This window comes from Pantherophis guttatus, chromosome 1 (assembly GCF_059756535.1).
Source record: "Pantherophis guttatus breed Tessera chromosome 1, ASM5975653v1, whole genome shotgun sequence".
Lineage (NCBI taxonomy): Eukaryota > Metazoa > Chordata > Lepidosauria > Squamata > Colubridae > Pantherophis > Pantherophis guttatus.
In genome coordinates, this window is record NC_142063.1 from 349219300 (window position 1) to 349233878 (window position 14579).

The 14579-nt window shown below is 60.5% G+C and overlaps 1 protein-coding gene across 2 annotated transcripts in view; it reads right to left on the reverse strand.

The window, feature by feature from the left end:
- The window catches only part of RPA1 (replication protein A1), a 23105-nt gene continuing 8526 nt past the window's right edge, over positions 1–14579 (reverse strand). The window contains exons 6-17 of one of the 2 annotated variants that reach the window (XM_034424489.3): positions 12661–12759; positions 11266–11395; positions 10433–10535; positions 8167–8235; positions 7855–8047; positions 7229–7368; positions 6846–6994; positions 4830–4962; positions 3867–4043; positions 1705–1812; positions 1228–1314; positions 1–611 (exon numbers count right to left, since the gene is read on the reverse strand). In XM_034424489.3, coding sequence (XP_034280380.2) covers positions 501–611; positions 1228–1314; positions 1705–1812; positions 3867–4043; positions 4830–4962; positions 6846–6994; positions 7229–7368; positions 7855–8047; positions 8167–8235; positions 10433–10535; positions 11266–11395; positions 12661–12759 — 1499 coding nt within the window. In that variant the 3' untranslated portion in view covers positions 1–500. The remainder of the gene's footprint in view (positions 612–1227; positions 1315–1704; positions 1813–3866; positions 4044–4829; positions 4963–6845; positions 6995–7228; positions 7369–7854; positions 8048–8166; positions 8236–10432; positions 10536–11265; positions 11396–12660; positions 12760–14579) is intronic. The other variant, XM_034424490.3, reaches the window with a different exon arrangement.

The following is a 14579-nucleotide window of genomic DNA, read 5'->3' on the forward strand; positions in this document are numbered from 1 at the left end:
AACATTTAAACACACTTTATTAAGAAAAGAATAGGAAACGGGGCACCTGCAGGCTCCCCTCCCGATTTGTTTGTGTCAGGAAAAATATGAGAATTTTCTCTGCATAAAAATACCAAAGTGGAAAAAAAAGGAATAAGGAGGAGACACTGCAGTGTGAGTGTGAGTGGGGGGAGGGGGCAAGATTTCTCGGGGGGGGGGGGGCGAAGGTGCCTCTCAGAAGGGATCCGCCTGATCCATATCTGACTCTGAAGCCTATTAAGTGGCAAAGGATGGGTATTCATCAGGCTATTCATACATCCTGGATTAATAATTCTACTCTGAGCCCCAAAAAACTGTCCTGGGCAGGGATGAAGGAGGAAGGGAAGCCCCCTGTGCTGCGCCATCCAGCCGGGCAGGGGAAGGGGCTCCAGGGCAGCCAGGTCTTTGCTGCGGAGCGATGAGAGGTGGAAGGGGAGAGGGTCCGGCGGGCCAGGCCAACCTCCGGCTCTGCTCTGTGGGGCTCAGCCGAGCCGGGCAGCATTCCTACGGATGTTCAGGATCAGCCTCTGGCAGTATTCCTTGTAGTTGATGGGCTTCACCTCTACAGCCGTGGCCTTCAGGCGCGACTCATCCTTGCAAAAAGAGAAGTCAACTCAGCGGCCGAGCTGGGCATTGCTGCCCCATGGGCTTTGGAGTCCCGGGGCATTCAAGAACAGTGACCCTTGTGCTGAGAAGCGGGAGGTTCCAGCAGCCTGGCCCTCCTCATAGCAACCTTGCCCCCCGGACACGCAAAGCCAGCCACTGTCCTGTAGGGCCCAGGAGCACCTGACGGCCTGCAGCCTGAGGGCGTCTCCACTACCCACATGACAAGATTTCAGTCCAGTCCGTTTGCTCTGGACAGACCCCCCCTCCCTTGAGGGAGGCGGGAGCTATGCTGCCCCCCTAGCCCAGAAACCCAGCAGCCCCACAGCTCACCCCACTGCAGTCCCTGGGGATGCCACAAAAAGGGAGCTCCTGCTCTCCCAGCCCTGCCCCCTCCAAGCCCTGGCCTGGCCTGGCGCAGGAGAACCCCTGGTGGGATCCGGACCCATCTGGGGTACGGCCCCCTCGAATCCCTGAGGCGCTCCTGGCGTTTTAAGCTGCAGGGACTATTTTTCCAAGCAAGTCACAGCTGCACGATGCAGACCCCTCCAGCCCAGCACTCCCAGGAGGCCTGCCCCCCCCCCCAGCTCCCCCCAGTCCTCTTACATTGAACGTCTCCAGCTTGACTCGGATCCGGAATTCGTGGGAGGTAAAGTTGGCGTTCTGGATGACCTCGTCAAAAGTGTGCTCATTCTGGGCAGGAGAGAGAGAAGCCCCCCCCCACTCGTCAGCCCTTCCATCCGGTCAGAGCCTTTCTTGCCCTCAGGACGAGGCGCTCTGGCTCCCATGGGCATCGCAGGGAGGGCAGCTTCCCGCTTCGGCTTGCCATGGCTCAGTCCCCCACCCGCAACGGCTGGGTGGAAGCAGACCCCCCCCCCTTCCGGGAAAGAGCAGGAAAAGCTCTGTGTGGGGGAGGGGCAGTGGGAGGCTGCCAGGGGCCCAACTGTGCCAGCTGCTGCCGAACGTCTAAAAATGTCGGGGACAGTGAGGGAAGAGCCCAGGGGGCAAATTTCCTCCTGGTGCCAGAAGAGCCCCTGAGCAAGGCCAGAAAAAAAAAAGTGCAGCCCCCAAGGGCCTCCTGACCTTCTCCTTCAGCTCCCCCAGGTAAGCCGTGTTCTGCCCGAGGATGGCCTCCGCAGACTCCTGGAAGCAGGTCACCCACTGGTTGTCCTGGAAGTCTGCAATGTTCACCTGGGGGAGGGAGGAAGGAAGGAGAGAACTGCAGCCTTCCGACCTGGACCCCCAACCCGGGACCTCCTGCCCAGAGCACCCTCCTCCCTCCATGCCTAGCCTCCTCCTCCTCCTCCTCCTCCAAAGACCCAGGCAGGAAGCGGGACGGGTGGGCAGTGCTGGGAACGCTGCCAGTCGGGGCCCCAAAGAGGAAGGTGGGGGGGCTGCAGGCCACTCCCCTCCCTTGGCTGCCCCCAGTATGGTGGTGGAACTGTGTTTGGGCTTCCTCGTCCGGGTCCAGAGGGGCATCCCTGCTTCGATAGCAGCGGGGAGCAAGACGAGTACGGAAAGAAAAGTGAACCGGGAGGAAACTGAAGCCAAGGAGACTCCCCACCCCCTCACCCACCCCCCATGCCTTCCGGCCTCAGCATAGAAGAGTCCAGGGGGAGGAGCCCCCCTTCCTTCCCAGCCAGAGGTCCAGCCGTGGGTCCCCTGGGGAGGAGAGGGTGGCCCAGCCTCCTTTGGGATGCAACCTTCTGCCCCCAATCCTTGAGGGCAGGCAAAGGGCTGCCAGAAGGTCGAGAAGGGGCTGTCCCAAGGGGAGGGAGGGAGGGAGGATGCCAACTGGCACCCAGGATATGGACACGATGGATGGCAAGGCAGGACAAAACGTCTTCCTCTGGAACCAGGACCCCACGCACAGGGCCCCCCTGCCTCCCGCCAACAGCAGCTTTTGCTCTGGCCCCCTTGATGGAACCAGCAGGCGGCAGCAGGAGGCAGATGGGATGGTAGCAGAGGGGGCCCTGAGCGTCCGTGCCCCCCCCCCAGCAGTAGCATCAGGTGGATCAGAGAGAAGAAGAAGAAGAGGGTGTCGGGGAGAGAAAAAGAGGGAGAGAGCGAGAGAGAGCGAGAGAGAGAGCGCAGCTGAGGAATAAAGGGGGGGGCCCTGAGGGGCCTATAATCTGCAACCATTCCCCCCCCCCCGCCCCGCCTGTGTTCCTGACAATGAATGGTGGTCCCAGGGGAGCCCTTGTTCTATCGGCAGAGGCTGCTCCTTTCCCCCCCCTCCATTAGCTGTAGGGAGCCTCCAGCAGCCTGTGTGTGGGAGTTTCGAAAGAGAAGTTGCAGGGCCCTGATTTGGGGGCACTTTTGCAGTCTGAAGGATGAAAATGCCGCCCACCGGGACCCTCCGGGGGGGGAGGGGGGGAGACCTTCATTCCCTCGCTCAGGAGACCTTGTGTGCCGGAAGGGAAGGGGAGCTCAGCGCAGCAGGGAAAAGAGGGGCAGCTTTGCTACTTCAGCGTCGGGCTCCCCCTTTGCCCCACACTGAGCCTTACCCTGAAGTAGCAAAGCTTGCCCCTCTTTTCCCTGCTGCGCTGAGCTCCCCTTCCCTTCCGGCACGCAGGGCCTCCTGAGCGAGGGAACGAAGGCCTCCCCTCCCTGGAGGGTTACAAGCTCAGCAGTCTGGGGGCATCAGCCCCACACAAGAGCAGTAAGAAAGATGACACCTTCCCACAGCTGTCCCCAAGGAGGCTTTGGGGGCTGCCCAGGGGTTTCCCTCCCGCCCACTGGGCTGTCCAGATGAGCTGTGGAGGAGGGGGGCCACCAGCCAGGCAGAGGCTGTGAAGAGCTGAGGGCCAGTCCGATTCCTCCGCCTGGGGACAGGAGCCCCTCTGGCTTCCCAGAAGCTCCATTTTCACAAGTGCCACTACACAGCTGGGCTCCCCATAGGATTTGGAATCTCCCAAGTCAAGGGAGGGACTCTGAACCCTGGGTCTTGGGCATTTTTGCCTTTCGCCCCAAAGGCCTGGGATGGGAGGGGGCACAGAGGCCTTGGAAGCAGCCTCCCTCTGAGATGGACCGGGGACCCCCAGGGCTGGTGGTGGGCAGAGGGGACTCCCAGCTTCTCCCAGCCTCCACCATCGGGGGGGGGCTGTCGCACCTCAAGACTGAACCAGAGACACCACTGCCATGGGAGCAGATCCCTTTCCCAGGTGCCCCTTGCCAGCCCTTCTCCGTTGCCCTCCTGGCTGGGAAGGTGCCCTGGGAAAAGCCCTCCAGAGCCGTGGACTCACCGACAGGATCATGCGGTACTTGAAGTTGGGGAACTCCCGGTCACACTTCTCGCAGCGGTAGAGGCCGTTCTGCTCATCAATCACCTTCTTGTTGCAGTCTTGGGTGGGGCAGGCCTGGTACATGCAGTTCTCCTTGCGCAAATAGACCACCGTGCCCACACAGCTGAAGTAGTCGGCCTGCAAAGGCAACCGGGGGGTGGGTGGGGGTGGGGGTGTTAGCAGGGTGCCCCAGAGGCCGTGCTAGAGCCCCATCCTGCACCCTCCACGCCCTGCGGTCCCTCTGTCCTGACCTGCCCAGAAGGCCACGGCTCCTCTCCACAGAACCCCCTGCTGCCAGCCATCCCGTGGCATGAAGAACCACAAAATGCGGGCAGTCCTTGACTTACAGCCAGTCAAAGTTACAACAGCAATGAAAAAAAAAAAAAAGTGCCTTACGACCACTTTTCCTCCCTATGGTCGCATGACCAAAATCTGGGTGCTTGGCAAAGTGGCCTGTAGTTATGACGGTCGCTTGCCCAGGTCACGCGATCCCCTTTTGCAGCCTCCCCAGCACAGAGTTGGGTGGGAGGGACCACGGAGGTCTTCTAGCCCAACCCCGTTTGGACAGGACCATTTCAATGAAGGAAGCTGGATTTGATTAACAGCCACATGATTCGCTTAACAACTGTGGCAAAAAATAAATGGGGCAAAAGTCACTTAATAACTGCTTCACTTAGCAACAGAAATTTTGGCTCCATCGTGGTTGTAAGTTGAAGGCTACAATTTGGGTCTTTGCTCCAATTTATTGTAAGATATTGAAAACAGACTGGATAGGCAAACAGACAGAGAAGTGAACGCTCCATCCTTGCTGCCCCCCCCCAAAGGACTAGGCTGCCCACGGCCAGAGCCAGCCTCTGAAGCCAGTTCCCCCAAGAGCTTTGGGGGGGGGGGGAGTCTCCCCCAGTGCCCCCCCTCCCTTCTCACCTTGTCTCCTTGGCCCAGGTTCTCCGACTTGGCCTCGTTCAGGGTCTTCCAGTTGGTGTTGCCCCCTGCCGCCAGCCCACCTCGCCCCGAAGAGATGGAGACGGACTCCAGGTGCTGCCCTTCCGAATCGAACCTGAAAGAAAAACGGCTTTTATTTTCAGACGCCGCATGAGGGGTTTCTATCAATGAGCCACACTGGAAATAATTACAGGAGCCGGCATTGATTAGTCACCCAAAAAGCCCGGCAGGATCCGCTCCATTCTAATTAGTGCCGTGTTTTATAAGCCGGGGAAGCCAAGAGCCGCCTTGCTTGGCCTGCTTGGCTCTGCACTGCGGCTGCTCCCCGGAGGGAAGGCAGGGGGACCTTGACCAGGGGAGGGGGAGCCAGGAGGACCCTCAGCCCGGAAAACCTGGGAAGAACCAGCCCGGCCCAAGCCGGAGCCAGGAGCAGCTGGCCTCGCCTTCCAGCCCATCCCTCCAATTTGCCTCCCTGACCCAGGCAGCAGAGGAGCCCTCCGTGGCAGGAAGAGGCCAGCAGCTCAGGCACAGCCAGGAGCTGCTGCTGACTGGGAGTGGGGGGGGGGGGCACAGAGGATCCCTGGGAGCCTCAGCACTGCTGAGGGGGGGGGGAGGTTTGAGGAGGGAGAAGTGCCTGCTTGGGTGGGAGTGGGCGGCCCCTGGTGCACCTACCACACCACCCTCTGCATCCTCAGAGCCCATGGATGGAAATAGGGGTCTCTGGGAGAGAGGAATGAGGGGGAGGGGCTCTGCTCCCAGCCCTCTCTTTAAAACGCCCCCCCCCAACCCAAGTGGGAAGAACTAAGCCCAAGATGCCACCCCGGCTGCCACCCTCTATGCCAAGGGAGGTTGCCTGCAGCTGTAGGGAGGCCTGCCCCCTCCCAGGTTGCCTTCCAAGCTTTTGCTGAAGGAGGGGCAGAGGGCCACTCAGCTCCTTCCTCCACCCCCTCTCCTCCTGTGCCAGGACTGGGGGGGGGGGAAGAACTGGCCATGCAGCTGCCTCTTTTGGGGGGGGTGTTCCCTCTGGGGGATTATAAAGCCCCTGGGGAAGCCCCCTCCGGCTCCCTTGCCTCCACTCTTGAAGCAGTAGCCGAGAATGGCCGCCTGCCCCTCTGACCCACAGGAGGGGCTCCAGGCCTCAGAGCAGCCTGCCCTCCCTGCCCACCTACTGTCTTCCATGCACTGCCTCCCCCCACTTTGTTCCCTAACCTTCAGGCCAACCAGGCCAGCTCCCCTTGGAACCCCAATGCAGAGCCGCTTGGGAGCCCCGGACCACCTGGCAACGTTCCAAGTAACACCACCCCGGTCTCCCCCTCGCGGAGGCTGCGCTGTGTGTGCAGACGTCACAAGGAAAGCCACTCGGCCTCGGCCAGGGCCTTGAGCGGCTGAGAGCGCTTCAGGGGAACAAAAGCTCCTCCATTGCCCAGAGTGGCTCCTGGCAAGCTGAAGACCCCCCTCAGCCTCATTTGCACAAAGGGGACCCGAGAGGGAGGCGGGGGCTTCTCTCGGGCTGCCAGGAGTCTTCTGTGGCCAGTTGTGGAACGAAGACATGCCCTCCAAAGCAGCAGCTTCCTGGACTGAACCCAAAGCTGGCTGCCCTCACGGCTTTCTGCCCTCAGGCAGATGGCTGCTGCCACCCAGAAGGCAGCAGGAGGGCAGAGGAGCCCTGTCCAAAGGCTCCCCCCGCAACCCACCCAGCTGGAAGGAAAAGGCCCGCTGTGGGCCGGCTCAAGACCCTCCAGGGGGCTTATTTCGCCCCCTGAGGACAGCAGCAGCCCCGTCTCCACCCTGGCCTTCCAGCTCCCCCCACAGGGGAACCTGACCCCTACTCTCTGCACAGGGGGGGCAGAGGAGGATCCGGCGTCCCATCGGTCGCCCCTCAACCACAGAACGGCTGGACTCGCACTGCACTCCCCTGGCTAGTCAGCCTCTTCGCATGTGCTGTGAACCCGGCCAGCCCGACAGACCGAACCGCCCAGGGATGCAGAGCAAACTTACCAGCCCCGCAGCTTGAAGGACTGCGGGCAGTCGGGGTTCACCAGGAGGGTGCTGGAGGAAACCACGGAGAGACTCCGCCCCCCAAAGTCTGAGACTCGGGCCCCCCGGATGGCCACCACTGGCTGCCGGGAGCCATCGAACTTCTCCGCCTGCAAAGCCAGGAAGGAGCAGAGGCTGTCAGGGCAGCCTTGGGGGGCGCTGAAGCCAGGAAACAGGGACGCCCTTAAAAGGCCGAGAAGAGCTGTGGATGTCGAACTGCTTGTCCTCCCCCCCGCCACCAAGGAGACCAAGGAGACCTTTATCTCGGCCCTCCTGCCTTGGGCCCCAGCAGTCCTAAGCCCAGCCTAGTGAGGAAGCAGCGCCCTGGCTGCCCCACTACTTACGTCCACACCCCAGAGAGTGACCGTCACGGTCTTGCCTGACATGTCCATCAGGTGCAATTCCCTCTTGAAAACCTCCCGGTTGGATGACTTGATGGTGACCTTTTGAGTGTCCTCATAGCTCTTGCAGACCCCAATCACGTCTGGGAAACAAGGCCAGGCTGAAGGGGCAAACCACCTCCCCCCCCTCCCCCGAGGGAAGGAACCTATCCTCTGCCCCCCCACAAACAGAGAATCTGATTCAGCATCAGCCCCCCACCCCAAAGAGCTCCCTGGCCCAAAAGGGGGGGCGGCTCCCCTGCCAAAAAGGAGGCCAGGTGACAGGATGGGGGGAGGGCCAGCGCCCGTGGAGGCAGCCTCTCTGGGCATCTGGTCCCCAAACGGAAGCTCGGGGCAGCTTCTCTGGCTGGAGCCAACAGAGCTCCTTGGGGGCCCTCTCTGGGGGCCCCTCATGCTGTTAACGGGTGGGGTTTTTCACCAAAGCCGGAGCCACGATGCCAGCAGGAGCCGCGTAGCCTTCCCGCAGCAGCCTGGCAGTCCCACCCAAGAGTGCGAATGGCCCCATGTAGTTGCACTCATGGCACTGGGGCCCGGCTGGCGGTCAAGAGGCCGTGTCTGGCCCGACTCACCCACGAGGGAGTCCTTGCTGACACTCTCCAGGTCCCCAATGGCCACAAAGTCAAACTGCACAGAGGGCAGGTGCTCAGCGTCCTCACAGGGAACGACGGACGTCTCGTTGGAGAAACTGATCTCATAGTCGTTCTTCACGGAGGTGTACTGCTTGTTGGCCGTCTTCAGGTGGCCCTTGGAGAAGTAGTAGACCTGAGGCGGAGAGATTGAACCTTGAGGGGTGGCTAAGCAGGGGAGTTGTTAAGCGAGGACTAGCCGGGCACAGCTCCAGACGGACCTTCTGCTCGGCAGACACACGTACACACACCTACCTTGTTCAACTCAAGGAGAGGGAAAAACTTGTCCACTTGGTCATTAAAGGCCGTCGCTCGGATCTCACCCTGGGGAAGAAGAGCCGACATGCAGAGGCTCAGGAAAGGCTGCCGGATAGGAAGGCAACTCATCCCAGTGGAAGCCTCAGGGGCAGCGGTTTGACCGCATCCGCCACCGGGGCCCTACCCATCCCGACTGATTGCCCGTTCTGGAAAGCGTGCCCGCGGGGATCACCTCCAAAGGGAAGCATGTGGGAGGAGGTCTAGCGCAGTGATGGCCAACCTTTTTGCCATCACATGCCAGGAGGGGGGGGGCGGGGGAGGGTTACGCGCGTGTGTGCCCACCCCCATAATTCTATGTGCCCTTTCCCGCGTGGGCATGCACGACCCCCCCACTCCCCCTGCTTCTGGCACGCGATGGCCCGGTAGGCCCGTTTTTCTCTCTCACCTGGCTCCAGAGCCTTTCTAGCAGTCTGGGGAGGGCAAAAACGGCCTTCCCCACCCGCCCCGGAGGGTCTCCGGAGGCAGAAAACGGCCTGTTTGCCAACTTCCAGAAGTTGGCAAACAGGCTGTTGCTGGCCTCCGGGGGGGTGGGGAAGGCCGCTTTTGCCCTCCCCAGACTGCTAGAAAGGCTCTGGAGCCAGGTGAGAGAGAAAAACGGGCCTTCCCCACCACTCCCCGAGGCCCTCCGGAGGCAGGAAACAACCTGTTTCCCTACTTCTGGTGGGCCCAGAAGGCCCACAAATCAGCTGGCCAGCGCAACCATTCAGGCCGGAGCTGAGCTTGCGTGCCCACTGATATGGCTACGCGTGCCACCTGTGCCATAGGTTTGCCATCATGGGTCTAGCAGAACAACAAGCCCTCAACAAAAGTGGAATGGACGCCACGAGACATCAGCAGCCCACGCCACCCACGGAGACAGAGCTTTGGCTATGCTGTGGGCCATTATGAAAGGCGAGCTAAGAATCTCAAAATCCAAAAGAGAAAATTAACATCTTCTTTTCAAGTGGGAGGAGCCTCAAATTCTGATTTAGCGGGATTGTTGCCCGCAACTTTAAAGCAACCGAAGCCTCCCCAGACCCTCCCAGGCCTGTGCAGCCCTCCAGGAGGGCCCGACCCCCGCCAAGCAGTTCTGCCTGCCAGCCTGGTGCACCTGCCTCCCTCCCGCTCTGGGAATCGGGGATGGCACCCCACCGGGCAGAGCGGCGCCCGAGTGTTGTGACAAGCCCTTCCTGAAGTGATAATTAAAAGCAGAGCTCAAGCACCACCAGCTAAGATGTTTATGCCAGAGGAGGATTAAAACGGCAATAAAAGCCATCAGTCGTAAGCTCGACAGCAGCCAGAGGAGGAAGGAAAGGAGCAGCCAGGGGTTCGGAATCGCCCCTTCTGGGCCTGCACCTATTCTTGCGTGTCCTCTCAGGAAAGCAGCCACCACGCCACTCCTGTCTGTCACCCGCTTCCCGCCTTTGATGACGGAGCCAACTCATCCAGTTGGCGCTCCCCACACAACCCGGCAGGGGAACCCCTTTCCGCAAATCGCACCCTCCTTTTCTCATCAAGAGGCCCCCCCGGGAGGGAAATTGCCCAAAGACCTCCCCTTCCCCATCGTTCCCTTTGGCCAATCCCACTCACCCAAACCACCTGTAGAGCAGGGGCCCCAACCGCCGAGCCCACTCCTGGGCCTTGAGCCATTTGGAACCAGGTCACAGAAGTGGTGGGCAAGCGCACACATCCCCATTTGCACAAGTAGCGGGTGAGCATGTCCACCACTCCTGCAAATGGAACCGCGTACACACGTGCGCTTGTCCGCCACTCGCGTGGAACCATCCCCTCTACGCCCCCCCCCCCCGTTGGTCCGCAAAGCCGGAAAGGGTCAGGGGAACTCTGCTGTAGAGGACCCAGGTTAAAACTGAACCTAAATTTATAGGAAAACGCCTGACCCAGCGGGAGGGAGTAAAGGGAAGTCGGAGGAAGCCAAGTCTTTCTCACTGCGAGGGGGAAGCAGGAGGGCAGCTGCATCAGCTGGAGGCACGTCAGCCCAAGCCCCCAGCCCCTCCTCTCATGCCCGATTCAAGGCCTCTGCCCAGGCGACAAACCGAGCCCCCCGAGGCTGCTGAGGGCCCCCTCAGAAGTGCCGCCTTCCAGGGATTGAGGGAACAGCAGCCGGTCCTGCCAATAGCCGGCCAGCCCGTAATTCTCTGCGTTCCCAGAACGGCCGCCGGGGCCTTTCCAAAGACAGCCGCCACCGGGCAAGCCCAGCACTTACGCTCTCATCCACCATCTCTATGGAGAAAAGCTTCCCTTCGCCCCGGGAGTTGCTCCAGGTGCGGATCTGGCCCTTCTGGGTCACCCGGGCGCAAATGGTCCACCTGGAAAGACACAACAGCAACAGAGGGAATTGAACCTGGCCCCGCCAGCGGCTCCTCTGGCAGGTCTGACCCCAAGACCCCACCCCAGGATATGCACCCGAGCCCCAGAGGGACTCCAGGGCGGCCCATCCTGCACATGGGAACACGGCCCGGACAATTCAACGCTGCCCTCATTGTTTCATTCAGATGCTTGTATATTATTGGTGACTACGTTTTTGTTGAAATTCTTGTAATTTCTGGGTTGGCTTTATTATTATCAGCCACAATTCGGTTGAAATTAATTTAGCTTTTGTGTTTGTCGAATTGTCCCATTCCGCTCTGCGCCCCCTTCCTTCTGTTCCCCAGAGGAAAGGCTCAGGTGAACCAGAGCCCCAAGGGGTGAGTGGGGGGCACTGGCTCTGCCCCACCAGGGAGGAAGATGGGCTCCTGTTTCTAACTCCTGCCCCTTCTCCCGTTAGGTCCCTACCGCGGCACCGCAGCCTCGGGAAATGCCAGGGAGCCTCGGGAGGAGAGAGATCCTTCGGATGAGGAAGTCCAGGCAGACACATCTGCTGGACAGGCCCACAACTCAAAGCCTTAAAAGCGGCTGTGTGGCTCACCAGGCCCTTTGCCACACAACAAACCCCCCCACCACCGCCCCACTGCAGGGCATTGTCCCACCACCGCTGCTGGGCCCCGTGAAGGAAGGGGGCGGTGGGAGGGCTGGCGGCCAGGGCAGTCTTCCACTTACTTGGACTGGTAAGGGTTCAAGCTGGCGATGGGCACCACTTTGACCTGAGAGCCCCCTGGAGTGCTCAGGATGCCGGAGCTCCCTGCGTTCCCCAGCAGTTTGGAAGGGCCGGGGTACTTTGCCGAAGACCCTGGGATAAAACAAAGTTGCCCACGTCACTGCTGGCACCTGGGCTGCTGTCAGCCCCACAAGCGGCTGCCCTGGGGCCGCCCAAGGACCGAAAGGGCAGAGACTGGCGTGTGCTTTGGGTGAGAAGTCCTTTGGTAGCCAGCAACTCCCTCCTCGCAGGCACCACTCAGGCCCTGGCACCGAGGGAGAGCAAAGGCCGCCCCTCTGCTCAACTAAGGAAGGCGTCCTTGGGAAACAGGCCTCTGTTTCTGGCCTAGGCTGGGGAGAGACCCCCCCGCCACTTTCATTGCTCCCAAAGGGAACTAGCCCCTCCCCCGGAAGCCCAGGCATGGGCATAGCGCCCGCTCGAGGGAAGGGGCTCTCGCCTGCACAGGGCTCAGGCCCTTTGGGGAATCTACTCCCAGGGCTTCGCTGGAGTCTGTCACTACACAAACGACACAAAATGTCGGTTCCTGCTCCACAGCCTCCCCTTCAATTTGCTCCTCCAGGCTGCTTGGGCAGGAAGAAGGGGTCTCCTTGAAAAGAATGAAGCTGTCTGTTACCTGCCAAGACTGGGCAGGTTCTGCTCCTTGAGCAGCAATTAACATCCCCGCCTGCGATAATCATCTGCCAGCTCTGGAGATGACGGGATCCCTCATTATTAATTAAGCTCTGCTGGGACCTGACAGGGCTGAAAAATGATTTTTTCGGCTTCAGTTCCATGCCAGCTTCCCTTTCCAGCTGTGCGTCCCCCGTCTGCTAATGGGGAGAGCCCAACAAAAGACCCCCGGAAAAGCTCCTGGCCATTCAGACGCCACACAAACTCTGGGCATGGGGTCAACCAAGGCAACGGGAGAAGCTTTGGGCCGCTACGGGACCCTCTTGTGGCCCCCAAGTCCTCTGGCTGGCTGGGGGCTTCCCTTTGTGAAGTCCCAGAGACAGAAACGGAGGCCTGTTTCCCGCGGGGGGGGGGGGGGATTCTTCTTCCCAGAAGGCAGCTTTTCCAGCAGGGCTCCTGCCCACCACAGCCACTCATTCCACGGGGGAGAAACTGGCTTTGGGGACAGTCCCCCACCCTCCTGGCAGCCACAAGCTGCTCCCTCTGTGCACCGCCCTCCAGCAGCAGGCCTCTCCCCTCTGAGGGGCCAGAAAAGAGGCTGGAACCGGATGCTTGGCCGATGCTTCCAGCCCCGGGTTTGAAGAGAAGCAGAGCCGAAAGAGAAGCAACTCTGCTCTGATGTCACCAGAGCCCCCCTGCCTCCTGCCAAAGACCCTTCCCCCCATTACCTGCATCCAGGGCCCCACTCTGGAGCCCCATTGGCTTGCTCTGGAAAGGGCTGGTTGCTGGGCCGGTGGCCGGCGGCTGCCTCCCTGCTTGCCCAGCTGCTGTTTGGGGAAGAGGAGACATTTGTGGGGCGTGAATGGCCCAGCGCTCTCCCTACGAATGCTCACAAAGGCCAGGAGGCCCCACTGCCTCTCAATCCACACACGAACACCCCGCTGGCGAAGGGGACGAGGAGGCCCACTGCCTTCTCTGCCACCCTCAGAGCAAAGGTGTAAAGGGGGCATCAACTTGGGCAAAACAAAACGGGGGTGAACCAATGTCCGGGGGGGGTGAGAGGAGGGAGGAAATCTGTGGCCCCCACTCAGGACATTCAAGTGTGCCTGGGATCACAGGGCCTCCAGGAAAATCAGCTGCCACGGTCCCGGGATCCTTTGGGGATTTCTGCTCACGGGACAGAAAACCAGAGCAGCTCTTTTTAAAAAAATGTGACCAATGAAAGCAATCCTCTCTCGCATCCTGGAACGTTTCAGTCTGCAGGAGGAAAGAGACGGAGACCCGAACCCAGAGCTGCTGTGGCTCCTTTGGCTAATAACCAGAACATTCCTGTGCCAGCGGGGTCAGGGGCTGGGAGAGGAGAGGAAGCACCGATCTGGGGGAGGCATCCGAAAGGGAAGTGGGGGGGAGGAAACTAGCCCCAGGCAGGGATTTCAAGACTGGGTACTGGAGTCGAGGAAGAGGCAGGGACAAACAGGGGAAGCGAAGTGAAGTTCCAAGCAGGAATGCTTCGTTTTCTAAATTACCGCCTATTTAGCAAGAGAGCCTCCTTTGAAGTATTCCAATTTACACCCCCCCCCAATCCCTAGAAAAGAGACCGTCTGGGGGCTGCAGGGACTGACGCAGCCACCTCTTTGGGGGATTGTCCGCTGCCTGGATGAGAGGAAAACACATGAAGCCGCTCCAGCCGGCTGATGCAGATGCCCACCTGGCCACTTGAGCCGCATCCCAGCCTCTTCATCTGCTTCTCCCGCTCGCTTAAGGCACCACACGCCGTCTCCAGCCGAAGCCGTGATGGCCAAGGCTAGCAAGCACTGACCGGAAAGGATGGGCGGCTGCTGCTGCTTTGGGCAACTAGGACAGCACAGGGCAGGGCCTTGACTCAAGAGCTGGGGCTGGAGGGGGAGCTCCACTCAAGGCCCCATCCAAGCACACTGGCCTCCCAATCCTTAAGCAGCTGCTGCCACGGTGGGCTTCTCTCTCCTGTCGCACAGCCTGCTTCCCCCAGAACGGCTGACGGAAAATCGGTTGGTTGACCCCCGAGGCCTCCCGTTCTCCGGGCAGAGGCAGGTGGCCCCCATGCTCCCCGGAGAAAGGCGTCACCGTGGAGCCCCCAAGCAAGTGACTCCCCAATCCCTGGCAGACGGCCGGAGGTACTCTGAGCACCACGCAGGAGCCCCCAGGAGAGCCAAGCCTTATGGCAAACCCAGTACCCCCCCCCCCACTGCTGCTGCCCCAGGACAATCAGGAAGAGCCACTCTACAGCCCGCTCAAGGCTTGTGTTCCACCCCTGCCAGAGCCGTTGTCTTGTGGCCCCCACTGTCGTTTATTATTTTCTGAATTTACCTCCCGCCCTTGCAGACATAATACTTAAGGCGCCTAATAAGAACACAAAGCAGGCGAATTAATTACTGCTCAAACAGGAGACGGTGCAGCACTAAATGTGTGAGATGATATAAGCAGAGCTATTTCTGCAGCAAGCCCTGCTCGCTGGCGCTCTGCCTGAGCGGGGAGCAAGCACAGCCCCCGACCCTCCCTCTGGGGGCCCCCAAGTGGAAAGCCTCTCCCAGGTGCCCCACAGGTAAGCCCTTCTTAAGACACACACGCCCGCTCGCTGTGTGTGTTTATTCATGACCGGTGTTTTCCA